Here is a 25,979-nt window from a genome sequence, read left to right on the forward strand (position 1 = left end):
GAGGCCATGGTTTCCCAACCTCGAATCTCCTTTTCGTTCTTGAGGCATTCCTAATCCCTTAGAATGCTTGTGGTGAGACTGCAATGGTGTGCGACGTATAGAATAGTTAACATTCCAGCTGATACTCATCCTCTGAATGTTTGAATCAATGTCGATAATTCTGAATACGTCTAGATCTGGTGGAGGTTTAGCTGATGAGCCACTTCTGACTGACTTAATGATGTATAACTTACTTTGAAATCTTGTACTTCTTCATCTTGGGAGGTTTTGGTTTTGGGGCTGGCTTTTTCACCTCGATCAGCTGAACAACTACAACGACCGCATCTTCGCCAACGTCATTTCTCCCATTCGAGTCAAGGAAGAACTTAATCCCCGCTGTTGTTTCTTCCTTATTTCGCAAGTCTAGCTCAGCAGAATGTTCGCCCTCACAGAAGCCCCACTTCTGACTCTGGAATGCTTCAGTCACAAACTGTAGACCGGTGAGGATCCCTAAGCTGTCGACCCATAGACGAAGAGTCTTGAGGTAAGCTCCATTTGGGTTACATCCACCTATTTCAAAGTGGGGTATATCTTCAATCTCTACTTCGAAAGAACCTCCGTGTATGCAAGTGCACCGGTCTTGTTTACTGACATTTTTCTCATGCTCTGGTTCGGAGATGGCGAATGGTCCGAAGTACTTCGGCTCATGACCCTCAGCGTACTCGAAAGCCATGGACGTAATCTTGAGTAACTCTGTCGCCGTACTATGACACATTATAACGGAAATAGTTTCGAGTGGTTTTGAGCAGTCGAGCCACGTCACGACTGCCTGCGGACTCGGCACACCAACGTCGGGGTAACGTAATCTTTCGATTTTGTCTGTTTGGCCATGGATTGGTCCAACTTCGGCGTATGGATATTCGGTTTGGGGACGGTTTGGGATCCAGTAGAATCCCCTGAAGTCCTTATCCTCGCGCTCCCCCCCCCGAGGCGCCAAGTGACGTCGTCGAAGGTGAATACGCCAAAGGACGTCAGAACGCTATCGGAGGTGTTTTTGTTAGACCACTGGCAATGGAAGCCTTTTATAGTCTCCCCATTTCGCCCCCCTCTGGCAAGAATCTTCTCATTTTGCCCAATTCTTCCAACAATGAAATGCTGTCCCTTTTCTGTTAGGAAGCGTAGGCCCTCAACCTTATCCTTGCCAGTGACAGCATTTCGTGATATTCTCATCCGACTCCATAGTAAAATAATGCACTGCAGAGGTAATACCAATGGAGTGTCGGATTGTTTTGTCCTTGTATATGTGACTCACCTCAAACCCACGAAACTGAACATCCACCCCAACACGGAGGTTGTTGTGCGGATCATCAGTCTTGTTCTCGAATAACAATGCCTCTACGGGCGTTGGCATCAAGGGATCTAGCCTCAAAGGGTAAGAAGGCCAGATTTCGTGCTCAGTAGGTACCTGTCCTCTCCAGAGAAAGTTTGCAATCCTGGTGTCGGGCTGAAACTCTTGGGCTTCATCAAAAGGCGTAAAATCGGACATCCCGATGCGAGAGAAAGCAGAAGAAGGCACCTTTTCCGGATCTTGCTGCAGAAGAACCAGCTTTTCCAAGGGCTTTCCAGGAGCCCATGTACCGCCGATGGAAACAACAATGTGCTCATCTTTGGGGGCGAGAACTCGTATATCTCCTTCAGATTGACCGAGTTGAATGAAGTTGTCGTACAAAAAGACAAACCTTACGCCTACAGCCTTCCGCTGCATGAGTTTGGGGTTATTATCGCCAGAGACTTCTTTCGTGGTGATGAATATTGCTACTAGCCAGTCGTCCTTTGGGATCTGTGCATCTTCACTCGAGTGAAATAGATCTTCTGATCCTATCGTCTTGGTTGTGTTTTTGTCGGAGTCGTGAACTCCTATACCCGCAAGCTCCTTGCTATCAGTCCAATAGACCCTAATCACAGGCTCAGCTTTCTCCATGTCGTTCATTCTATTGATGAGATTGACGCTGGCGTAGGTTGTTTTGGAGTCGGCCGGGAATGTCAAGAGTGGCATGAGACTGGAGACTGCGCCCTTGATAATCTTATCAGTCGGCTTGTTGTTTTTATTTCCAGACTTTCGTTTATTCGTCTCAGCCACTTGATTCTTTTTTGGTTCGCGGACCGAACACTCCTTCAAGAGTCGAGTACACACGCTCCAGATCCGACACCGATTCTCAAGATGCATTCTGACATTGGGTTTAAATTTCCCCTCCCCTATACCTTTTCCGAGGAGGTCAAGATTCTTGTAAAGTTTTTTCCAATCAATTCTGCGCTTTCGCATCTCATCGGTGCGCGGAAGATAGTGCTTTGCCCATGGCATATCAGCGTATATTTTCGAAGGGGATATCTTCTCGCCATTGCCATTCGCGAATAAGGCCTGTGGAATATTTCCGTTCTTTGGCTTCTTGGATTTACGTGAAATTCTGAAAAGCTCTTGAACCATATCTTCTATACACTCATCAACCTGACTTGGTGACGCGAGTGCGTATTCGTCGTTGACATTGACCATATCGACTTCAAAAGGTCCAGATGGTAGGCCATGGTCAAGATCCAGAGAGTTTGGTTGGTGTTTGTTCCTGGTTGGAGAGCAATATCCTGTAAGAGTGTCGTAAAGAGCAGAGAGGGTAACTTTTCGTGGTTTATAAGCGTCTTGGAGGATCACATAGCAATCGACGTGAAGTGGCGCTGTAAAGGACTGAGGACCTTGGCAGTCGTAACTGTGCGTGCATTAGCAGTGTAGTAACATACTCCGCCGGTCTCAGTGATGATATGTTTACACTGTGATGAGTCGGGTGTCGAATACCTCGCCATGTTCACCAACTTCATCATCATCATATACATCATAGTGGTTATCCTCATGATGCCGAGCTTGCTCGATTAGAAAGGTTCTACTAGTGTTGGACCAAGAAAGCAATGAGGGGATATAACTTTGAGTCTTACTATTGTGTTTCTGGGTCTCGAGCAATAATTATAAACTCTCCTATCCATTCTTTATCCACAATATCAACTCCAGAGTCGCTGTCGTCGTCACAGCCGCAATAGGAGTCTCCCCACGAATCGTATTCGTGAATAGGCCCACAGCACAAGGCGCAATAAACAGTATGTCCGCACATGACAAATGATACAATGAAGCTGCGACGGATGCAATTGTTGCTGTTTATAAAGGCAAGAGTAGAGAGAGAGTAAAAGTCTTATATGTCTTCCAGTTAAGTTGGCAAATTATGCTGTTTAAATAGTTAGCAGGACAGGCGCCTATATGCTTATTGTGGTAATACTACATAAGGGCGAGTCAGCAAATTGAACCTGCCTGAGCGCTTTGTTCCCCTGGATATCACTTTGCCACTGAGGCCACTTGTTCAATTGGATGATAAGGTTTAAGGCAGCAGCTACATGATCTGTTGACTTGATAATAAGGTTATTGTGTTTTTAGGCATATTGTATGACGCTTATATTGTGGCTGTGTTTACAAAAAAACTATTGTGTTGCTTTATGTGTGGCTTCGGCATTACTTCTCTCTTGATATCATATTGCCACAGTTACAAAGCCTGATCATATAATACTGTGACATTGAAAGTAGTGATCTGCACTATGCGTTATCAGAAATACCTTCTTACTTATATAAAGTCCCACTATAGCCAATGTATCTTTGATCTTGTAGCTTCGATTTGAAGGATCCCGGCTCAGTACAACCGATCTGCCTGTTCGTCACATAAGGGCCTAGGCAGAGGACCTCACGAGTACTGAGGCGTTTCAGGAGCTTGCACCAATAGTGGGAAAGATCATCGACTTGTAAGATAAGTACGCAGTCAATATAATCTTGTCAGGAAAGGCCAATGGCTTGTCGAAGTAGAGGTACCGCATGACCGTGCTGCGGGGACCAATGCAATGACTCCATTTCCGTCTGTTATCTTCAAAGTGAATCTCGAAACCTTGCATATTAGCGTCGACTCCAAATAAAACTGCATGATGAAAATCGCTATTACGAGCGGCAAGAGTCAGATTCTCCATAGAACGCGCTTGGATCGGGGACTTGTTCCTCAGCTCCTTGGGGTCTCAGGGCCAAGGTTTGCTACCTTTCAAAGGTCTTCTGAAGAAGTCTATTGCCGTGGGCGTGCTCCTAGGTACTAAAGTTGACGCCATGGGAGTTGAGGTTGACTTGGAGACCTGGGGCAAAGACTCTGCCTTGGGCTTCGGAGCACTGCGCTGTTTTGAGAGAGGCAGGTATTCCTCTATGATCTTGGAAAAGAAGTTCCAGAGGCGACGTCGGTTATGCAAGGCCCTCAGTGTATCACGGTAGCTACGAGCTTTGAACGCATCGAACCCACGACCACTGCCAAGATCGTTGATGACCTTGCAAAACAAGAACCTATCTACTTGACGACGCTCGATCTCTTCTTTAGAAGGGAGAAACTCGAGTATCCAGACAAACTCCGTGGAAAACTTGTTTTCCCATACCGTGTCAGAAATATCCTTCGGCACAGAATATGTGCCCTGCTTCCGCTTCTTGCGCTTATTTCGCCATGCACCTTGGTGGATTGCATACAGAGCCATTTGGTGATTTCCAGATGGCGCTCGTGTTCCCCGTTGATTGTGATACGGCCCAGTTCTGTAGGATTTTACTCGTACAATCGACTTATGAGCTTTCTTCAAGGCGCTTTCGGTGATGTCGGTGGCCTGGCCGTCGTGAATAGAAACGGGTGATAATGACAGCATACCCTCTCCTTGGGGCATCAGACCAGCTCTTGCTCTAATATTCTTTTACTGGGCCATAGTCAAAGTCCAGGGCATTTGGTGACCCGTGGGAGGGTGGCGGAAGGTGAGCTGTGAAGACTTGGTACAGAGCCGCGGTGTCGATCATTCGTGGCTTCGCAACCTTTCCAAGAAGTTCGTAACAGTCTTCATGCATGGGAAATACCAAGGGGTCTTCACCTCCGTAATCATACCTTTAAATATTAGCCCCTGATAGTTCTCTCTTGCACAGAAGTTACACCGTTATAGAGTCAACGTCTTGTGGAATTATCCTGGTGTTCTCCTCAAAATCGACATTGAACTCGTTCGCATCCTCCTTCCCAGCACGGGGCATAATGAAGGCCCTAGAGTCATTGGATACTGATCACATAGCACCCACGGTACTCAACTTCCAGACTCGCGGTGCTGCTTGATAAGCTTGACCCTCCACAGCCATTCATTCATTTTCGACAAAGTCGAACCCCTGGTCAGATAGGCAACTATCATATGCATTGGCTGAGCCACTGGATGTTGGAGCGCCGCAGAGGGCACAGTAAACAGAAGGTGAATATCTGGACATGATGACAATGATGATGAAGAAGGATGTCAACGCGTTGTGAACTCAATCGCGTTGGTGGCTTTGAGACACGAGAGTTATACCACGTACCAGATCGACAGGTGACCAGAAAAGAATGATCACTGCTGTTAGTGTCTCAGTATTCAATGCCCACGAACCCCAGTTCTCAATTGACGTAATTACATGCCTTTTCTGTCCAATCCTCCCCGCCCCAAATACATCCGAGACACCGAAAAAAGCAACTTTTTTTCTATGGAATAGATGCATTGATATCGGTCGTCGCAGTCTCATACACGTAATTGGTTCGTATCTAGGGTCAAGAAGCCACCATGCGTTTAATTCAATTGTATACACTAACGTGAAGCGATTTGTTCCGTCGCATCCGTGACTTTGACATCTTTTGGCCTGAGCGTTGTTTCTTGCATTTGACGTTCGGAGAATTACTCATGACTCTACAATTCAGCAACGAATGCTAGAAAGACTAATGAGCCATGATGATGACGGGAGCGACATGGAATATGAGCTCGGTGTAAATATAACCCGGTGCATGATTGCAACACTTTAGCGACAGGGATTGCTTGTTTGTTCATCGTTAGAACTGTCAGCGCTCTGAAACCTCAGAAGATGGATAAATCACTCATCAAGGCCAAGTTCGACAGCCTTGTCCAAGCAGGGCTGGTATTTTACGACCAAGAACAAAGGCTCATCGAATATTTGGATGGAGGATTGAAGGTACTACGCCATTGACTGCACAGCCGGGCACGTCATACTGACAATCTTGACTGCAGTTTCAGTTCCTTCTCACTTCGGCTTTGGCAAGGAAACCGACCATTCAAACAGCTGGAGCCCAGACGCAACAGGATATCGAACTATCCCAGCAGAAGCGAGAGGGGAGTGACATCAACACAGCGGGTTGTGAGATATGCGACGTTGGAAGAACGCATGTCCTGGTGGCCAACAAATTTTGCTTCGCCAACCCTCATTTGATGCTTCTGACTTCAGACGGCCACCAAAGGCAATACGAACCTTTGAATAGGGGCGATCTAACAGCAGCATGGAGTGTTTTGACTACATTGGGCGACGATTATGTTACCTTTTTCAATTGTGGACGAGATGGAGGATGTAGTCGATTGCATAAGCATATGCAGCTGATCCCAAAGCCGAAAGATAGCTTTGCATCTTTTCTCGATGCTGATGGTACAAAAGAGCCTAATGTTCCCTTTCAATGGTTCTACCAACACTTCGGACACTCTAAACCCGACATGGACGATTTGGTTACTGTTTACAGCGACCTTCTGAAGCAAGCCACCAAAGTTGGCGAAGGGCGATCTGAGCATGCTGATAGCTCACCTCCTGGTGCTGCAGTTCCGCACAATTTTTTGCTTACGCAGAGGTGGATGGTTGTACTTCCAAGACGACGAGCGGCTGTTAATAAGGAAGCTGGAGCGAATGCTATTGGAATGATGGGCGTTATTGCTGTTGCAACACAAAGCGAAATTGATGGCTGGATCAGACTTGGATCAGCTGCCGCTCTTACAGAGCTTGGCGTGCCAAAATAGATTTGAGCTGTTTGATGTAATCCAAGAAGCACTTTTAGAATTGGATTCCGAGTTCCCTATCATCATTATCATATATGTCGTTCCCATCACTTAGCTTCCCTGATAAGCAAATTACTACCAGCCCCTTCATCAGCACTAACACTTACATAGCTTCCTGAAGTTACTGTAGTCTTCCCCTCGCCCAACAACCCCTCCTTCTCAATAACCTGAACAGGGCTTTCAACACAGCCTTGACACGTCTGCATCTGCGACTCAGACAACATGCTTCCGGCAATCCAATTATAAATCACCCACGCCGCTTGCAAAAACACCAAATCTGCAAGAAGGATCGCCAAGAGCATGATACCCGGGCTTTTACTCTGTGGAACAGAGCAGAGATATTGTGAAACTATTGTCGCATCTTTACTCTCCAATGGTCCCATCTCACTAGCGAACCTGTCGTAAGTTTCGTTAAGAAGAACAAGGTTCTTATCTGTTGGTGGAAGAGGTGCTCCAGGTGTTGGAATCTGGGCATAGCGTGTGGCTTGGCCCGTCAATGACGAGTCGTTTAGAAAAGAGCCGTTTTTGCGATTCGGATCATCTGGCGGGAGGATGGCGTATTGAAGATCCTTTTTGTCCAAAAGCAAGTTAGGGGCGTTTTGGTTTCCGAGGTCAACGGCTATGAGGGAGTGAAGAATCCTTGTGTAATGGAGACTTTCCCAAACAACTGGGACAAACTGATTCTGGGTTCTGTAAATTTTAGAAGTTACACGGCTGACGTGGACGCACCTTTGGGTCAGTCTTTATGAAGGAAGTGTCGTTGAGAGCTACGGGTTGTTAACTGGTTATCCATAAGAAAGACTGGTAGGGAGAAGAAACTCGCGTTCGTTTTGTATGAACCCATCAGAGGAAAGAAACCATCCTGCGAGGTTGAATAACTTCGGATCACGAATGCTAACTCTTTTCAGGATATGAGAATGATATTCTTGGGGACTCACTCACTCCTTTATGTTCGGGTTCGTTGTGAACGTGATCCCTCCCGTCATCCAATATGAATCATCTCCCAGATCTTGGGTCTGTGACATTGTTGACAGAATACCCGTAAAATACACATTCAGCAACCTTGTTCCCCACCAGGTACTTGCATGAGTCTTGTAATCATCCTCAATAACATAATCGTATATATGATCACTCTGACCAGTGTACTCAACACCAAGGATAATGTTCACAAGGCCCTCGCTTGTCATGACATTGCAAGAGGCTGTAGCGTCAGTGAAAGTCGTGATCCAAGAAAGCCACCAGCTGTTTGAAGCTCTAGCATCTGATTTTCGAAGATTAATGTCGACTCTTGTTAGGTAGCAATCTTCAAGAGTGTTATTTAAGTATGCAATGGAAGGATATGTCTTTCGAAAGCCTGAGTCATCGTCAGATGAGGTAAGAGCTTTGACGGAATATTGAAAACCAAGGTTGGTGGAGAAAACGCGATCACCAACAGACAATATCTTGGGCTGGCATTTGACCTTCATATTGTTATCCCAGTTCAGCGGTGCTTTCATGAACCATCTGCACAAGATTATTAGAACGCCAGTGAAGACGTGAGATTCTTAGTACATACCGAACAGACTTGGTTGTTGTACCATTGGGATCGTCAGTAAAGATCGGCTTGAGATAAAACGCACTGGACGCCAGATTGATGATCGTAAATAAGACCATCAATATCAGGCCGCCCACGATGGCTACAGGAGTAAACCATCGAAATGGGAACGGTCTCGTGATAGGATAGGAGAACCACGAAGAATGCATCGCGGCGGCAGTTGGGCAGTTCTGCCCTTGTAGATCTGATGCGTAACGATTCTGAGATCAGGAAATGTGGGCATTTATCTACCTCAAACCCAGCTCTTCAATCGTAACATGAAGGATCGTGATCCCTGCGAGGGCTGAATAATTCGATGCAGGGTAAGCTGTTGAGGCTCGGCAATTTCCATTTCCGATTGGACAAAAGGAGCCAAATTTAGCACGAGAAATCCTCGCGTCGCACTTTGGCCAACTGCTCAGCCTTCTTTTCCTGCACCTAAGATTGATTAACGTTTCATTGCTCCTTGCTATCAACTACCTAGAGAAAGCTTAACATGCTCCCACGCGTCCTTGAGCCAATGATTTTCGTGGCATTTTTATCCGCAGTTACCACGAAATGACTGCTTGTCTGGTAATTAACCGGAGATAAGAAGCACAGCCACAGGGCAAGACAACAACGAACGGTCATGTAAATATTTCGCAAAAAGAGCTTCATTTAGGTAGTAGTGAGATCCATGGCTGATAACTCGGAACTGGCAGACATCCGAGACTTGAATAATTTAGTGCAGAGTCAGGAATCAGGTGAACCGCGCACTACCGATAAGCGCGCGGCATTTAGGGATTATCTTAGACTTGTTACATACTGGGCTGTCTTGATAATGCTGATTTATGCGGGCTCTGTTGGTAATCAATTTTCTAAGCCACAGCTTCCTTGTCAGCGTGCATGAGTCTATCATAAACCTTTCACGCCGCGTGTTGACTTACGTTTCTTACGCCTTCACTTTAATCAACGCTGTAGCATCGCGCAGCCTCACGAAGAGAGTTTCGAGAAGAAGATTGATATTTATCGGATTAGCTTTCAAGTCAATTCTCCATGACAGGCTATAGTAAAGCTAGGTATGTTCAATACCAACACGCCTGGTGGCTTGTGACCTTCGGGAAGTTGACTATGACTTTCGTGAACTTACGCTGATACTCCTCCTAAGAAGTGATTGTAATTGAAAATACGTAGCACTTTCCGGATATATGGAGAACTAGGGATAAACCGACTGCGGGTAAGTTGGCTAGTCATCTGCAGCTTGCTCACGTTCGCCGTGGTGTTTTCCAACAAGGAGAACCATAAGCTTGGTAGCAAGACTTTCTCGGTGATCATAAAATCCACATTGATCCGAAATCCAAAGCAAAGTTTTAAAGAAAGTTTGTTATTCGATTCGATAATACTGACCTACTGGCTCGACAGTTTTTACACTGCGCGACAGTCGGCACTCGGCAGCTTATCAGAGTTCTGGCTGTCACATGATATCGTGAATTTAATATCTGCCACGTAATTTCATCAATCGAAGAGTGAAAAACAATTGCTTGCATGCTTTTTCTCTTCGCCTTTCTACTATTTATATAGTGGCGGTGTTTCTCGGGCGACCATCTCCGAGCTTCCGCCGACACTTGCATGCATCAAAACATCTTTCACCGACCACGGAATTCAGTACACCAACACGCCATGTCATCGAGCAGATATCTCAGAAATGTTACGCGCCTGGTATCCGGAAGATCAGGTTGCTCTGTTACCTCAATATCAGAGCTTCCGAAGTACCCGACTTCTGTGGCGCGAAAGTCGTCTACTCAGGCAGCACCCATACTTCATCAATACCCACCTACAACTCTTGAGGATCCGCTCACATTTCCATCAACTACGTATAATACTATCGATGAGAACGTGAAGGTTGAAGTGGAGGAAATCGCCGGTTATGATGCTTCGCGATTTTATCCGGTCCGAATCGGGGAAGTCTTCCAAGGCCGGTATCAAGCGGTGACGAAGCTCGGCTTCGGAAGCTCATCCACAATATGGCTTGCCCAAGATTTAAGGTAAGTCAATAAGATAGTTTACGATCGTGGGTACTCAGCTCATTTGAGATACAGAGACCGCAAATATGTCGCTCTCAAGATCTACGTCCATACGTCCCGCAATCACCGAGAAATTCCCGTATACGAAACATTGTCACCAATCCTCGGCAAGACCAGACACCATGGAGGGGGAAACATCCGGATATTTTTAGACTCGTTCGAAATGAGCGGGCCTAATGGTCGTCATAAGGTACTGGTACTTGAAGGTACACAAATGAGTCTGCGTGACTACAAGGAAATCTTTCGAACAGATGGATTTGATGAAAATTTCGTCAAAAGAGCAGTCAAGGGGCTATTGAAGGCTCTTGACTTTCTTCACACGGAAGCACAGTTAGTACACACAGGTTAGTCCTGGTTTGCGATTATTTGTCTATTTATATTCCTAACATTGCAGACATTCACCCCGGGAACCTATTGCTAGGCCTTGACGACGATTCACAGCTCCAACCTCTGGTGTCCATGGCCTTTAAATTACCTGTCGCACGAAAGCAAGTCTTAGAATGTCGAACAATCTACCTCTCAAAAGTCATGCGCCCAAGGCCAGGTCCAATCCTATTATCAGACTTTGGCGAGGCGAGGACCGGACTGGGACCACACGCTGGCGACATTATGCCGCTTTCATATCGCGCACCGGAAGTCATTATGAGCATGCCATGGAACCATTCTGTGGATATCTGGAGCGTTGGTCTGACCGCTTGGGATCTTTTCGGCATGAATCGGTTGTTCACGGCGAGGGATGGAGATGGAGAAATGAGCGATGCAGCGCATCTAGCCGAACTCATGGCAACGCTAGGTCCGCCACCCCGGAAGTTTCTGCAGAGGAACTCTGGGAGAGCGGCTGACTTTTGGGACGAGCAAGGTAATCGGGACAGGAAACTTGAATGGTTTTAAAGACGCCTACTGACATAATGTAGTAGGCAAATGGAAAGGACTCGCACCTATCCCCAAGAACCGCTCTCTGGAAGAGCTTGAGACGAAGCTTGGGGACAGCTCGGCTTTCATTGCATTTCTACGGCGCATTTTAACTTGGATGCCAGAAGATAGACCTACTGCGAAGGTGCTACTACAGGATCCGTGGTTAATGACTGAGAGCAGTACTAGTGCGAAAGCTGAGTCGCTGGGTGCTGAGGGGCAGTAATGCTAAAGGAGCAGATCCGGAGTTGAACGAACTCTACAAGGCGGGAGACCAAGAGGTCAATTCTCACTAAATAAACGCTGGACATTCCTCTATCTAGAGTACAAAATCATGATAATGTTGTCATGGGTTTAGGCATGCTATCATATGGCTAGAAATTGAGAGTACTTAGGTATAGAAAGGTTTATTGCAGTATGAAGCGATGCCTGTTGTATGGAACTATATATAGAGATAAATTTACCGAGAATCGAACAAGTCAAAGAAATAAACGATAGAAGTTGACCCTATCACCAAGCTTTGCCCGAAATAGATTTCTTCTTCGTAGCGCCCCTGAGCCTCCCAAAGAAATTCCCTCCCATAACCGCCGTCCTTGCAACAGTTTCATCCCTCTCCCTATGCCCTTCACACTTCCTCGGCGCCACCCGCCCTTGACTCTCCCAATAAAACCTCGACACATCAAACTCATGATGCGTCCCCGGCGCCACGCAAATAACCTTCTCCTTCGTAGCTTCCAGCTGCGGCCAGCAAGTATCACACCAATTACAGCCCGGAAACTCCTCTGACTTATTTGCGTTTGTGACTTGAATGATCCTTCCACAGAGCTTGTTGGAGCAGCATGCTGTTGAGTCGATGGTAGGCCACCATTCACGGAAAGAAGCCTTTTCGGATGATATCATTGATGCTTTGCTCTTAAGCTCGAGCTGAGTGCAGATTTCGTTGCAGACATGGGTTGCGAAAAAGAATTTGAAGCCTTCTCGTCCGAGGTTTGTGTCTGCGAGTTTGAAGCGTTCTGGATCGAGGGTGTGAATAGCTGGGTCTGTGAGGACGTGGCCTACGCCTTGGAGGTCGCAGACCAGAAAGCTTCCCCATGATCGTTCGTAGGTGAAGTGTGAGAAGGCCTGTGCTGCTTTGTTGAATTCATCGTCTGGGTTGTCCTCGTTAACATAGCTGCAGTTATTGTTGTACTTGACATAGTCACCCTCAATAAAGGGTTCAAGGGAGATGTAATCGGTACCGGAATCGCCAGATTTTCCCTTCAGGCATGATGTGACGATAAAGTCGATCGAATGCTTATCGTCTGTCAAAGCGTTGAACTCTAAAGCAAATGCCTTGCAGAGAGCTTGGCAGCGCATGTCCTCGGCCAAATGCGCAAGCCGCTTTCCACCACGCTTAAACGACTTGACGACGTAGGGGTTTGTGGAATGCGTCGTCTTGGCGCAGTATGCAAGACGCAGAGCGCCTTGAGCGAAGGGCATGCGACGTTTGTGAACGTTAAGCTCCATGACACTCAACTTAATGTTATCATCGTGAGCCATCATGTCATTAAGTGTACCAGAGCGATGAATCACAGTATCCGGACTGAAGCCTTCGACAACGAGCTTATCTTCAAACCAGCTCTGGTCAGACCACTTCTTCTCAACGTCTTCAAGAATTGCTTCGCTCTGCTTTTCGTTGAACTCGTCATCTTCCGCTTCGCCGATGGCGTCAAGATGAGACATTTGAGCAGTCTTGGTTCCCTTTTCGCCAGTTCGAGAAGAAGACTCTGACATTCGAACAGCGGTGCGTGAAGCAGAGCTTGTAACGCTCTTGACTACGAGGTGACGAAGGGCACTGTACGTAGTGCCCAGCTCAGCTTCTTCAAAGAGCAGACCACCCTTCGCAGTACCCTTGGAACTCGCACCAAGAACACTACTCCTCGGCCCGGAGTTTGCTTTCAAAGCTTCCCGGTAATGCGGGTTCGACTTCAAAAGCTTACAGTCTGCTGAAGCAGCAGCGTATTCCTGGAGGAACACGTATGCCATCTTGTCAGTCGCACTCAAGATACGGAGAAGAGCGTAGTTGAGATTCAGACCGATCATCTGCTTCAGAAGAGGCTGATACTGAAGCTTGTGCGGTTCACTTCCAGGAGTGTAGTAGTCATCGCTCTTCTCAGCCCAGCTGTGAAAGATATTCCCGTGAGGCGGGGCATCAGCGATGTGAATGATACATCTGGTCTGATTCTTCCAAGAAGCATTGATGGCCTGTTGGATACCACCAAGGACATCTTCAGGTGCATCACCGCCACCCCGAGCTTTCAACTTATCAATGAAGCCCCTCACTTTCTCCACATCAGTAGTGAAGTCGATGAACTGAATGTGATTCTTATCACAGTGGTCTTTATAACTGACCACCGCAATCCTCACCTCCGCCTCATTATAGAACGTCTCGGTAATATCCTGCATAATCTTCTTGACCTGCTCCTTAGCAGCTGCAATGAACGGACCCATGGAAGAGGTAGTATCCATGAGAAAGAGAAGGTCCGTGGCACAAGCTGCCTTGAACATTCCCTCGTTGGGAGTTCTTTTCATTTGGGCTGCAGCTTGAGCTTCCCGTTTGAGTTCGAGAACACGAAGTCTGGCTTCTGCGGCGGAAAGGCCTGTAAGACCTGCCTCGCGCTTGAGACGATCGTTTATAGTGCGCTCCTGCTGCATTGCACGGCGAAGATCAGCGCGTTCGATCTCCATCTGGCGGAGACGTTCGCGGGTGCCGGATGAGGTAGCGTTGGATGTTCCGGAGTCACCGGGGTTTCGGAGACGCTGGAGAGCGCCAGCGATGGGCGGGACGGATCTAGGTTCATCGCTGCGGCTTGGAGCTGCGCGGTCTCTGCTTGGGGGATAGGGAGGGAGGATGGTAGATGCTGAAGATGCTGAAGATGCAGTGGAGGTTGCGGACGAGGTGTCGCGGACTGGGTCAGTCAGGGCACGAATGTCTCGTGTCTCTCCATCATTTCCAGTAGAACCTGGTGGTGAGTATGGTGGAGGGGCACTCATTTTGGTATGTTGCAATGAATCGGACTACTTGATGGATATCGCTGTTCTGTATTGGAAGCAATATATATATTCAGCCCATCTAAACTCATGTTACTATTTCCATACCCGCTACCGAAGTCGATCAACCTACTCCTCATTATCGCAATGCTAGGCTCTTTCGGAAATCTAGTGTGTCCTCTTCGCCCGATAAGGCTTCCTTCGCGCATCGACATATCAAACGCAACTCCACTGAAGCCTCCATATGAACCGGGCGTTTGTTAGGCCTCAATTCCGCGCCGTTATTCCCATTCCGCATAATCGGGTCCAATCACAGCCCCTGGTGTCTTGCCCCTTTGAGAGCTGATCGGCACGAACTTCCCTGTTGGTCTAGATTGACCAATCACGTCAATGCACGAATTCGCCCTGTTTGAGGGTGTAGTCCTGAAAACGCCGTGTCTGCCTGATGGAGGCGGTGTTTTGGTGGAGTCATGTCGGTCGCCCATTGAGTTACAGCTTGGAACTTGAGCATGAACATTACAGGGGTTGACGCCCGAGAGCAGTTAATTGATAACATTAGACTTGGAGCTTGTGAATTGAGATTCTGAGAATGCCTGGGGCGGGGTTCATCACCAGAGACATCGCCAAGTTGCCCGAGTCAAACTATCTTCCGTCTGTCAGCCCATTATTCGGAGGTGCCTATATGGGGATCTCAAATAGAGCCTTATCTGTTATACGAGGCTGATTGTTTGTAAATCATTGTGGTAAAACGTCGGTTTGGACGGTGCCGCATTTTCTTCGCTCATTATCGGCCTCAACACCATCTTTCTCATTGCACTCTTCACTTCCATTTGAGACCTGCCATTGATCTCAGTACCTTTTATGATTCTTCAATCGTCAACATCACCTTTTTCTTGACCAACGAGGCATCATCATGGCAGATCCTCGACGTGCAGAATGGTTCCTCTCCAAAACCTCTCTTCAACCCCCTCCCCGTCTCGGCCGTCTAACCGAACCACCCGCCCAAGATTTCCTCCCATTCACCACTACCAACCGCGATGCAGCTCGCCAGCTCCTCGTACAACAGAGAACATCAGATCCCAACTACAAACCTCCAGATCGACAAAAGCGACATCTCTTCCGCTCCAAAGAACAAAAAGTTGAAGCCTGCAACACTTCACAATGGAGCTTTACGAAACACGAAGTCGCGAAAGCCTTTGATGTCTTATTGGCACAGGAGACACTTCCACCAGCTGGTGTTGCGCAAGCTCTTTTGTTGAATACGACACTGACGTCATTGGATGAACTTTGGGGTCATTTGAATGATGCGCAGTTGGAGAAGAGGATGAAGAGGAATAGAATGAGCGAGATCTTGAGCTTCGATTCAAATAGCATGACGTGGTTGGATACGGCGACTTCTCGTGATAACTTCAACTATGTTCACTTGTTGTGCCAAACACAAGCGAGCCAAGGAGTCTTGAACAGGGCGTTTGGCGTGGCCTTGTCCAGATCATCTCTCGAGTCTATGAAGCTTCTGTTGAGCTTTGGAGCTGTGGCATCCGGTTGCCAAGATCTCATCAGCCAGCATATTCGAGCCAGGAACTTGGAGTTGGTGAGTTTGCTACTATCAGCACCTAACTCAATGGCTCCCTCGGATTGGAAAGCATGCCTTGAACAAGATTTCGCAAGGGCAGAAGCAGGAGAAGCTTTGTCTCTCTCATTTATTCTCCTGCTCCTATCCCACCGCCCAGAGCTGGTATCGGAGTCCTTTCTTCTTAGTGCACTAAGACTACAGAGCTACCAAGCCACAGCTGTGATATTGGGCTACGCATACTCCAATCAGGTCTTCTTCGCCATTCGTCACCAGGTCTGCGAAATCATTTCTCAATACCAGAATGGTAACCAGAGACTAGCCTTCTTTACTCTCCTATCTCATTCTGGTCTTGTTGGAGACAACTTGGTCACTCGAGAAGAGCTTGTCAGGGAAGTACTCGCTCGCCACTTACCACTTGTCAATCTGCTTGTGCATGCTGGTGTCGCGGTTGATGTCCCTCCACACAATGCTTTGAAATGGGCTGTCTCACAACTAGACTTTGGCATGCTAGAAATTCTTAGACACGGGAATCTTTTGTCGCCTGCATCCCAAGTACTGGGCTACCTGCCCGATAACATCCCAGAGCCTGACATGGTCCATTTCATGAACATGTTTGGATCTATGGGTCTGGGAGGACAACAGCTTGACTCATGCCTAGTGCGTGCTGCGCAGAGAAAACAACAACACCTTGTCGAAACTCTGCTCCATTACGGCGCATCCGTTGAGGCTAAGGAGGCTGCTGCCATCCGCGCAGCTATCATATCTGCTGATCTGTATGTGCTCAGCGTGCTTCTACAAGGGCAGTGTGCATCGGCTATACTTTCAACGCTTATTCCTACCGCCATGGAGATATCACCAAGAACCATAAGGTTCGGTGTGATGCAATGTCTCATTAGAAAAGGTATTGAAAGACAATCACTTGGCGCCGCTCTGCTACAGCTCATGTTTGAAGAGGGCGATATCGACTCTGACCTCATCAAGCTTCTTATCGACAATGGTGCGCCGCTGGATTCTACCTCAGACGTTGATACTTCGCCACTTATACAGGCTACGAAGAAAGGAGATGTCACAGTCCTAAACATGCTCTGCAGCGCGAAGCCCACGGCGGAGGAATTGGCTGCTGCTCTTCCCTTTGCGTTCAACACCATTGCGGCCTTTGGCTACGATGTTGCGCTTGAGCTAATGACCCTGCTTCTCAAGCAAGGCGCATCTGGTCCGCCAGTACACGAAACACTTCTTAAGGCAATTACATCAGACGTACCACTCGACTTTGTGCAGTTGTTGATCGAGCACGGCGCTAATGTCAACTATGCATTTGGTCAGGCTTTCGTGCGAGCCATTGAGATGGACAAGTCTTCACTTCTGGAGCTGCTTTGCTCGTCGTCCCCGCCAGACCAAATAACCGCTCATGCAGTTCTACCAATACTCATCGACCCAAAGCACTACAACCTCTCTAACATTGAGCTCTTCCTGAGCGCTGCTTCACGGGCTACTCCAAAGCCATCACTCACAAATACCTATGCTCTCATCAAAGACCATCCACAACGTTCAGAGCTCTTACCGTGTCTTCTTCGCCATGGTCTAGACATCAATGAAGAATCTGGTATGATTCTCTGTCTCGCTGTCCGAGAACACGACATGGATCTCATCAAGTCAATTCTTGCTCTCGACCCGAGTGCCTCTACGCTCTCCAACGCCTTTCGCGAGGCATGTCAAGTCGAAGATTCAGATTTGAAACTTGATCTTATGGAGCGCCTACTAGGAAAGGCTTCTCCAGCTGAGATAGGACAGTCTAAAGCACTGCTGCAAGAAACCCAAGCCGCTCTCGATGGAGACATGGATGGACTTTGGTTACTCCTAGGCCACAAAGCTAATGTCAACTTCAACAACGGCGAAGCTGTTCAAGCAGCTGCATCGAATAGCGCAGGGTACCCAATTATCCTCAACATGCTTCTCTCAGCTGGTGCTACAGACGTTACCGTCGAGGAGGCATTTGACGCTGCTAGCAACGCAGATACACCAGCAAGCATCAAAGCGGGTATCTTTGGAAGTCTGTTTGCTTTCCACAAAGAGATCTCAGTTGAGATTATATCTCGAGCTTTTGTCAAGGTGCTTGAAAGCCACCCTGATGATGAGCACCTCCCAAACCTGTTATTAGAGCATGGTGCTGGTGCTCAAGTACAGCTCGCGACACTGGAGGCTGCAGCTGAAGCATCTCAAGGCGGAGTGTTTCTGAAGCTTCTGCGACAGGTCTCCGACTATACCATGCGTAATGAGATTTTCGAGTATATCCGAATGCACACTAGCATGGAGTCGGCGCATAGACACGAGGCCTACGAGACCCTCCTGAAGCAAGGTATAGCCGAATCCCAGATCTCTGATGCCCTTGTAGTGTCAATTAAGAACGATCCTACTAATCGGGAAATTCCTATGTTGCTCCTCAACAACGGCGCCCAGGTCAACTATAAGAATAACGAAGCGTTCGCCGCAGCATTTCAGTCCCGAAACTTGGAGATGTTCGAACTCCTTTGCTGTTACCTCGTGAAAGGCGAACATGATGAAGCAGCGAAGCTCGTCTTTGAGCATCCATATCTACGAGAGAATCCTTCCGTTACTGTTGATCAGACTGTTCGCGCGAATATCTACAGGAGTGTTCTAACTTGCAACATTGACCCCAAGAGCATCTACACTACGCTCGTTCACTTCCTCGATTCACCGGAATCCAGCCTTCCCATCGTGGAACTTCTGCTCCAACATGGCGCCAATCCCAACGACGAGGATGGGCATTGCTTCTACCTCGCAGCACGACACAAAGAGGAATCTCACTTCCGAGCATTGTGCAAATACGCAGAACTATCCATTGTCCTACCCACGCTTTCACGCCGCATTGTGAAAGAGCACAACGTGACGCGATGGTTCAAAATCTGTCTTGAGATGCAGCCATCCCAAATTGCCGGACTGTCAGACCAGCTTTTGTATCAGTGTATACGCAAGTTTCCGAATGGTACTGATTGTCTGGATGTACTGTTAGGGGCGGGCTTGTCGCCTTCTGCGACTATTAGTTATCGTCTGCATAAGAATTGGGTGGAGGAGGAGATTTCGTTGCTTATTTGGTGTCTTGTGTCCTCATTGAAAACAGGGAATAATGTTATTTTTAAGTTGTTGGAACACGGAAGCAAGGGTAGGCCGAAGCTCCGCGGCTCAATAACTAGTGCTAACTGTATGACAGCTTTGCCAGACTACGTGACACCAGACTCCAAGATACCCACCATCTTTCTCACACTCCTCAACAAGTCACGAGCTCCCGTTCTAGAAGCTATGCTCAAGCTTGAAAGCACCAATGTCCTCAACGAGACCATCTCCGGATCCAAGTTCAGCTCTCTGGCTTCATATCCCAAGAAGCCCAAACTTGAGTTCACAACTCTCTTCGAAGACGACGACGAGATCTCACCACGTGAAGCATCACTCTTCCTCGGTAATCTTGACGCCTTCAAGTTACTCAACAAATCCATGCTCCCTGACGACGGCACCCTTCATCTAGCAGCTCTCCTCGCCCTCCCCGATTTCACAGATTGGCTTCTCGAGACCCACGAGCCAAACTATGAGGAAGAAAACTTTGGCTTCATGGTTCCCCTGGCACTAACATGCTACTCCAAACCCTTTCCTTGGTGTAAAGTTGCCAACGAGGAACAAGAGTGGTTTTCTCGCTTAGAGGAGACTATGAAGATTCTGATCCCAAAAACATTGTCCAGCTGGAGATATCGGCAGAAACTTCCGTTGCATCTTGCACTGGAGAATGGGAGCCAGGTTACTAAGGCTATGTTGAACGTGCTGAATGTGAGGGGTATCGGGAATAGGGATAAGTATTTGTATACGGATAAGACGGGTATGCATTACTCGCCTTGTGAGTATGTTGAGACGTTTGTGGAGGTTGATGATGAGGAGAAGGGCAAACTGGTTAAAATTCTTCAGGAGCATGGTTTAAACTGATTGGGCATGATATATCTATTTTCTTGTATCTATTTGTTCTTTATTTATATACCCATGATTTTATATCCTATCAACACATGAGATAGCTGAGGCTCGCATCGCGTGCCTTACCTCGTGGCTACCTCATGCTAAGTTGGGTACTTAGTTAACATTCTTGTGAAGTCCATGACTTTCGGACCAAAGCTTGTTGATCTTGTATTTGCATTGGCTAGACTAGCTTTGTGATAGATTTCCCCTTGTTTCCACCATTGTATACATCTATCCAAGCCCGAGGCATATCCTCAATCTTCGCTGGGACGATATTCTCAATATCAACATTGATTCGTCCCTCAGCCGCCGCCTTGATGAGTTGCTCCATCCCATCAGGAATCTTGTCCATGTGATCAAAGAGAAAGAACCCCTTTAAAGTCAACCTCTGCGAGATAATCTCAAACCAATTCTTCAACATAGTCGGCCTATCCGAATTGTACGTGCTCACAGCTCCACAAACTGCAATGGTCCCAAACTTCTTCATCCTCGTGAGAACACCATCCAAAACCGATCCACCGACATTATCAAAGTAGATATCAACTTCATCCGGTGTCGCTTCCTTTAAGTCCTGCATAAACGTGGGACTTTTGTAGTCAACACATGCATGAGCTCCAAGATAATCTCTCACCCATGCACACTTTTCTTCACCGCCTGCAATGCCTACTACACGCTTGGCACCAAGCAGCTTGACGGCAGTCTGCACGACGATGGATCCTGTAGCTCCAGCTGCGGCGGACACTACGATTGTGTGCTGGGGTTTGGCTTGCGCGATATGCAAGAGTCCGACGTAACCTGCCAGACCGGACCCTCCGAAGGCACCGAGGTAATGCGTGATGGACAGGTTGTTTGGTAAAGGGGCGATATGTTGCACTGTATCGGTGTCTAGTATGATCTTATCGCCCCACCAGGATCGATAGGGTTCCATTACCAAGTCACCGGGTTTGAATCGTGCCGAGTTGGACTCGAGAACTTCGCCGATCACTCCGGAATGCATAGGGTCGCCGATCTTGATGGGAGGGACATACATCCTGTCCTCATCTACGGTACAGCCAATGAATGTGCGGAGGCCTGCATCATTGGATATATAAAGAACCTTGACCAGAATTTGTTCCTCTTTGAGAGGCGGGAGCTGAATGGTATCCAGTCGAAATGTCGGATTCGGACCGTCAATGGTTGGTGTTCCATCTGTCTTGTTGGCGAAGACCCAGACTTTAGCCTCAGTAAGTTCAGTCATGTTGATAGTAGTAAGAAATAGAGTTTGAAGATCGAGATTATTTCCTTGGGGTTATGATAGCCGGGCTCTGTCTTTATGGAAATATCTTCATCGTGTCTCCACTCATACTGGAGCATCGGTTGTGGGCCATGACGATGTGTGAGGTATTAGCTAGAGTAATCATCCACTAACTGGCAGGATTACGATGAGATCTGCTCATACTAGGGTCCAAAAACCGAGTCCTCGGAGAGTTGCTCAAATGTGGTTAGAGAAATAAGTAGTCGCGCTGCAATCCATGCAATCGATACGCGAACGTGCAAACCTAGAGCTATTCCTTTCCAAGAATACCGACTATGGATGAACTTTGTGCCTTTCTTCTATCTTCATCTCCAGAAGTTCTGCCAGTCATACGCTCACGATGTGCGATAGCTAGTTGACTTCGGGCTGTTGGCTAGATTGATAGAGAGTCCTCGCTAGGAAGCCATTTCTTGCAATGTATTACAGGGCAAAGACTGTACGGAATCTTTCGCAAAATCAGTTGACTGTATTAGAACCATTGGGCCTTTCTATTATTAGTGTCTGGCATACCATCAGTCCATCTGGAATTGAGCAGTAGTTGTGCTGCGATCATTTCCTACTTCCTTGCCATCCTCATCTCGTCATATAGCTTCGTGGTGCTGTGATATGCACCTCATCAGTGGCCCTGGGTCGTTTTCTGAAGACATCGAGTAGTTCTTCCCCCCGTGTTCCAATCCTCATCTTTGTACCAACTTTGCTAGACGATATCCGGCTGTCCATTCCCGGAAACACTTGGAGCATAGATTCGCCTTATAAGAATCCCTTTCACGCCTGCCACGCTGATTACACATTCTTTGATGTGCCTTAAGTGCATTGATCTCAAAGTACTTCAAAGAATCTTCTTTCTCATCGTGCTCTTTGCACATGATTGCAGGAGGCCCAATGCCTCTGACACATACGATGCAGTAACGCTTTGCTGGAGGCATCATGGCTCCACTTGCTTAGTCGCGGGGCCTCGATTCGCAATCACCACAGATTGGTCCGGAGAGAGGACTTGGCAGAATTCGCATGCATTCTCGGCAAAAGCGGTCTTGGACTTAAGTTGGAATACACCGAGACGGCGGACTGGGCAGAACCCTCTGAATAATCCGACGTACCGGGATAATCAATATAATCATTCGTGGCCACTGGAGTAGGCCATCGATATGGCATTTGCGGACGCGGACGGTTCTGATTCGGCTGTGGAGGAGTGGGAAATTCATTGACTGTTTCCTTTCTTTCTCCTTGCCCTTGTCTTGGCTGCTTTGGCCACTCTCGTGTCCTTCGTTAGAGATCATGTCAAAGTCCGCCATTTTCTAACAATGTGTTTTAAATGAATAAAAGTTGAGTAGAAAGCCTTGTGTCTTAGTAATGAGTGTCTGTGGATAGTGGGATGTTCATGTCCCAGCATATCAAGTGAACCGTCTGTTAGTATATATACATACTTGCACCTGTACTTCAAAGGGAAAAAGCCCTTCAGGCAACTACTTGTTAGACCCGAAACCTGACTGATCAGGTGCTTGGAGAGTTGTGATAGTGATTTTGGTCTAGTAACCTCTATTATTCAACCCCCATTCTTTCTAGCTCCTGGGTCATCTTTGTCTTCACTCACAGACCGCCCACCAGCAGCTTTGAGTGCTCAGAACAACTGGAGCCCTCATGAGTGACTACATGAGCTTTTTGTTGGTAATATTAGCAATGATTATTTCACGCTCTAACATTGACCCAGTCTACGTTCAGTTGTTCATTTGGCCTTTTTAAATGAAAGCCCATAACGATTATGTCACAGATTCCCCTATGCTTGCTTCATTTCCAAAATTCTAACGTCAGGGTCACACATACCCCGAGCTACCTTCATTCTGGAACTATCAACCCCTTTCTTTTTGGCACGCGATCCTTTTCGGTGCACCCGTGACATCTACCACCTGGATACAAGGCAGGTTTCTTAAGGCATTTATAACAGTTGCCTCGGGCTTTTGCTTTCTCTCGACCCATTCTTTCATACCCTACCCGCTTATCCCGACATGACTGACAAGTAGTAATTCCTCCAACAGGGGGTCTGATACCGCACCGATGGCAAATTCCATGCCTGGCAGTGTGTCCTCTCGTGTCTATATCGGCCTGTCTGTGGTTTGAACGATCTTGGTGCCCTACAGGATATAATCTAGATCCATGTGGGTTCCTTTGGGCTATTTGACTACCACTAGGTCCAGGCCCCGGATTCAGAGAGCCATGTACATAATGGTTAGAAAGCTGTGCACTATTACCGACACCTGGAGGTCCTCGAGAGCATTCTCCCTGGTCATAACCCGACCTGTACAAATCTCCTCGTCGACTTGGGTCATGAAAGGCCATGCCCTGACGAGCTGGGTCATATGGTAAGCCGGGTCTAGCATGGCTACTACTAGGGCTGTTCAAAAGAGTCAATGGAAAGATTTGTGGTGTATAAATACCTGACTGATCTGGATACGGAGAAGTGACTGGTTGGTGTTTGCCGCCATATGCGTCATTACGGGCCGTTTGTGTTACTGTGCGACTGGAGGCTGACCCGTATGGTCTGTAGGGATAGTCCATGTTGATGCCCCAAAAGGCTAAATTCTCTTCTAGTATCTTTTCTTAACAAAGTAGGATATACCTACCACATTTAAGGTATATTGGTTCTCAGGAAATTCAAAACCAAACAGCATTTTTGAAAGTGGTATTTATAGGGGGCTGGCTTCGTGGTAAGCGGGCTCAATCTGCGATGCATCCACTCATATTTTGATCACCATCGTGAATGAGGCTTCTCATAGAGGCCTTCACCTGTGTCGTGAGGCTATTTAGTGAATATAAGCTTAGGTAACAAGTCGTAGTGATCCTATGTACCAAGAAATCATGGGTCAGGGTCATAGTAGTTAACGAATTACTGGCTTCAGAGATTTGAATTATATTCTTAGCCTTGTTACACAACCTACATCAGAGCATTCTCAAACTCAATTTCGTCAGTGGTAGTTGGCTGGAAAGCGGTTCGACTTGACTTACCACGTCACCAAATAAACAACGGAGGAATACAATATCACCGAAGCCTCTCACTAAGGACGTTACATTATTGTTAAGTATTGTTCATTATTTGCACGAATTTTCAGGCAACTTAAAAGTGAGGTTTGCTGTCTTCACCTCATCTATCTTTCTCCCATCCTGAATAAACCAAGACCTCAACAGTCTTAACTCGCGACCCTAAGTCAGTTGCTCTATCTTTTACCCTCCAGTGGTTTTAGGGTATCATGCGAAGACTTGTAGCACCCAGCTATCGCTCATTAGCAGTATGAGGATCCTGCACAGACGACATTCTGTATTGAGAGCTCTGCAGTTGAATGTCATTGCCAAACCCAGTGTATTGCTAGTAGTATCGCGGAGTTGGTTCTCACCAGAGTCTTATTGACGACCCTCCTGATCCTCAGGGGTATTTGTATCGTCAGGCTTGGGAACAGGTTTCATGATATGAGCAGGCAGAGCGCCTGGACGTAGTCCCGCGGGAGCCGGAGAGAGTTTCAAAGGTGCACATCCCCCGCGCATGATGTCTCCCGCCCATTGCAATCGAGCATCTCCAAGGCTAATGCCGCCGGTCTGTCCTGTGGGAAAGTTGCTGATATTCACAGTACGAGCACCAGAGGCTTGACCAAGTTGCTGTGCTGGCTGTGAACTGGGGCCCCCTGCAACGGTATATAGATAAGGGAGACCGGCATTCATTTGGCCGCGTTGCCAAGTTACTTCGGGACTGATATAGCCGACTCGAAGTTTTGCTCTTACACGTTCCTGTTCGGCCTGCTGAGGAGTAAGGTTTTGTGGCTGACTGCTATTGCTAGCCGGTTGAGCGTTCTGCGCAGCGTGGGCCTGGCGAGTCTGTTCATCATTTTTATCCGACATTGTCTTGTTCAATTTCTTGGTGACTTTCTATGTTTCAGTATGTGAAAAAGGGTGACTTAGGTGTTTATTGCGTTTATTGTGTTGCTCTCGTGGCGCTAGTTATGGCCATGGAACTCACTGTTATATATCGCAAATACTCCTTACTTTGTTCATTACTGACACCTACACTATCTACAGTTATGGACTCAGTTAGCCTGCATGTATCAGTGTTGAAATTACTGGAGTACTCTTTCTCACTGACATAGAAAGTAAGCAGCAGTGATTGGCCTCGCAAGCTCACTTTCAGTACCTCTGATTCCATGTTCCCTCAGTGGCAGCACATCAGAGCTGGTCCCAGAGCGATTAACATCACCTTTATATGCCATTCATATGCAATTCTATATGCTATGAATAGTCACTATGATCCATGAAAAGCTCGTTGTACCATTACATCGCTGGCTTTGAGTTTCCGCCAAGCTTGGTGGCCTTTCGCAAGCAAGACGATCCTCATGCAGCCATTTCTATTAGTCGGATCTTATTGCTCAAGATACAGGTCTCATAGGCTTTGTAACCTTTTCTTTTCAGTCATCCGATCCAGTTCTACTAGTACATTTGGTTCAAGTAAGCTCGGTAAGCATATCCTTTCACCTGTTGAACTTGGTATGAAGCAATAATATATAAGTTCAAGGTTCAAAGAGATGGGACAGAGGTCAGAAGTCCTTTTTAACG

At 47.2% G+C, this 25,979-nt stretch overlaps 8 protein-coding genes across 10 annotated transcripts; 3 read left to right on the forward strand and 5 right to left on the reverse strand.

Annotated features, from left to right (window-relative positions):
- Positions 1 to 229: 229 nt before the first annotated feature.
- Positions 230 to 2,533, reverse strand: FOXG_18674 (uncharacterized protein; the record flags this gene model as incomplete). Its single annotated transcript, XM_018398811.1, has 2 exons — positions 1,292 to 2,533; positions 230 to 1,018 (listed from the first exon to the last, which is right to left on the reverse strand). The coding sequence occupies exons 1-2, from the start codon at positions 2,528 to 2,530 to the stop codon at positions 230 to 232; spliced, it is 2,028 nt and encodes a 675-aa protein (XP_018238280.1). The 5' UTR covers positions 2,531 to 2,533.
- A 3,341-nt stretch (positions 2,534 to 5,874) lies between these two features.
- On the forward strand, positions 5,875 to 6,971 carry FOXG_03851 (uncharacterized protein). The gene is made up of 2 exons (XM_018381720.1): positions 5,875 to 6,058; positions 6,115 to 6,971. Exons 1-2 carry the CDS (start codon positions 5,951 to 5,953, stop codon positions 6,883 to 6,885), a joined length of 879 nt encoding a protein of 292 aa, XP_018238281.1. The 5' UTR covers positions 5,875 to 5,950; the 3' UTR covers positions 6,886 to 6,971.
- FOXG_03852 (uncharacterized protein) lies at positions 6,650 to 8,773 on the reverse strand. Of its 2 annotated transcripts, none has more exons than XM_018381721.1 (5): positions 8,480 to 8,773; positions 7,867 to 8,427; positions 7,748 to 7,818; positions 7,654 to 7,691; positions 6,650 to 7,607 (listed from the first exon to the last, which is right to left on the reverse strand). In XM_018381721.1, the coding sequence occupies exons 1-5, from the start codon at positions 8,665 to 8,667 to the stop codon at positions 6,972 to 6,974; spliced, it is 1,494 nt and encodes a 497-aa protein (XP_018238282.1). In that variant the 5' UTR covers positions 8,668 to 8,773; the 3' UTR covers positions 6,650 to 6,971. The 2 variants fall into 2 exon arrangements, with proteins under 2 accessions (XP_018238282.1, XP_018238283.1); XM_018381722.1 differs by having other exon boundaries at positions 6,832 to 7,601; positions 8,480 to 8,756.
- A 1,346-nt stretch (positions 8,774 to 10,119) lies between these two features.
- Positions 10,120 to 11,832, forward strand: FOXG_03853 (CMGC/SRPK protein kinase). The gene is made up of 4 exons (XM_018381723.1): positions 10,120 to 10,521; positions 10,576 to 10,904; positions 10,955 to 11,419; positions 11,475 to 11,832. The coding sequence occupies exons 1-4, from the start codon at positions 10,157 to 10,159 to the stop codon at positions 11,696 to 11,698; spliced, it is 1,383 nt and encodes a 460-aa protein (XP_018238284.1). The 5' UTR covers positions 10,120 to 10,156; the 3' UTR covers positions 11,699 to 11,832.
- A 17-nt stretch (positions 11,833 to 11,849) lies between these two features.
- FOXG_03854 (uncharacterized protein) lies at positions 11,850 to 14,606 on the reverse strand (the record flags this gene model as incomplete). Of its 2 annotated transcripts, XM_018381725.1 has the most annotated exons (2): positions 11,863 to 12,620; positions 12,711 to 14,505. In XM_018381725.1, 2 exons carry the CDS (start codon positions 14,503 to 14,505, stop codon positions 11,983 to 11,985), a joined length of 2,433 nt encoding a protein of 810 aa, XP_018238286.1. In that variant the 3' UTR covers positions 11,863 to 11,982. The 2 variants fall into 2 exon arrangements, with proteins under 2 accessions (XP_018238285.1, XP_018238286.1); XM_018381724.1 differs by having other exon boundaries at positions 11,850 to 14,606.
- A 465-nt stretch (positions 14,607 to 15,071) lies between these two features.
- On the forward strand, positions 15,072 to 20,161 carry FOXG_03855 (uncharacterized protein). Its single transcript, XM_018381726.1, has 2 exons — positions 15,072 to 19,256; positions 19,305 to 20,161. Exons 1-2 carry the CDS (start codon positions 15,416 to 15,418, stop codon positions 20,063 to 20,065), a joined length of 4,602 nt encoding a protein of 1,533 aa, XP_018238287.1. The 5' UTR covers positions 15,072 to 15,415; the 3' UTR covers positions 20,066 to 20,161.
- Positions 20,162 to 20,273: 112 nt separating this feature from the next.
- Positions 20,274 to 21,329, reverse strand: FOXG_03856 (uncharacterized protein; the record flags this gene model as incomplete). Its single annotated transcript, XM_018381727.1, has 1 exon — positions 20,274 to 21,329. The coding sequence occupies one exon, from the start codon at positions 21,327 to 21,329 to the stop codon at positions 20,274 to 20,276; it is 1,056 nt and encodes a 351-aa protein (XP_018238288.1).
- A 3,450-nt stretch (positions 21,330 to 24,779) lies between these two features.
- Positions 24,780 to 25,271, reverse strand: FOXG_03857 (uncharacterized protein; the record flags this gene model as incomplete). Its single annotated transcript, XM_018381728.1, has 1 exon — positions 24,780 to 25,271. One exon carries the CDS (start codon positions 25,269 to 25,271, stop codon positions 24,780 to 24,782), a length of 492 nt encoding a protein of 163 aa, XP_018238289.1.
- Positions 25,272 to 25,979: the final 708 nt, after the last annotated feature.

Source organism: Fusarium oxysporum, chromosome 4, assembly GCF_000149955.1.
Source record: "Fusarium oxysporum f. sp. lycopersici 4287 chromosome 4, whole genome shotgun sequence".
Classification (NCBI taxonomy): Eukaryota; Fungi; Ascomycota; class Sordariomycetes; order Hypocreales; family Nectriaceae; genus Fusarium; species Fusarium oxysporum.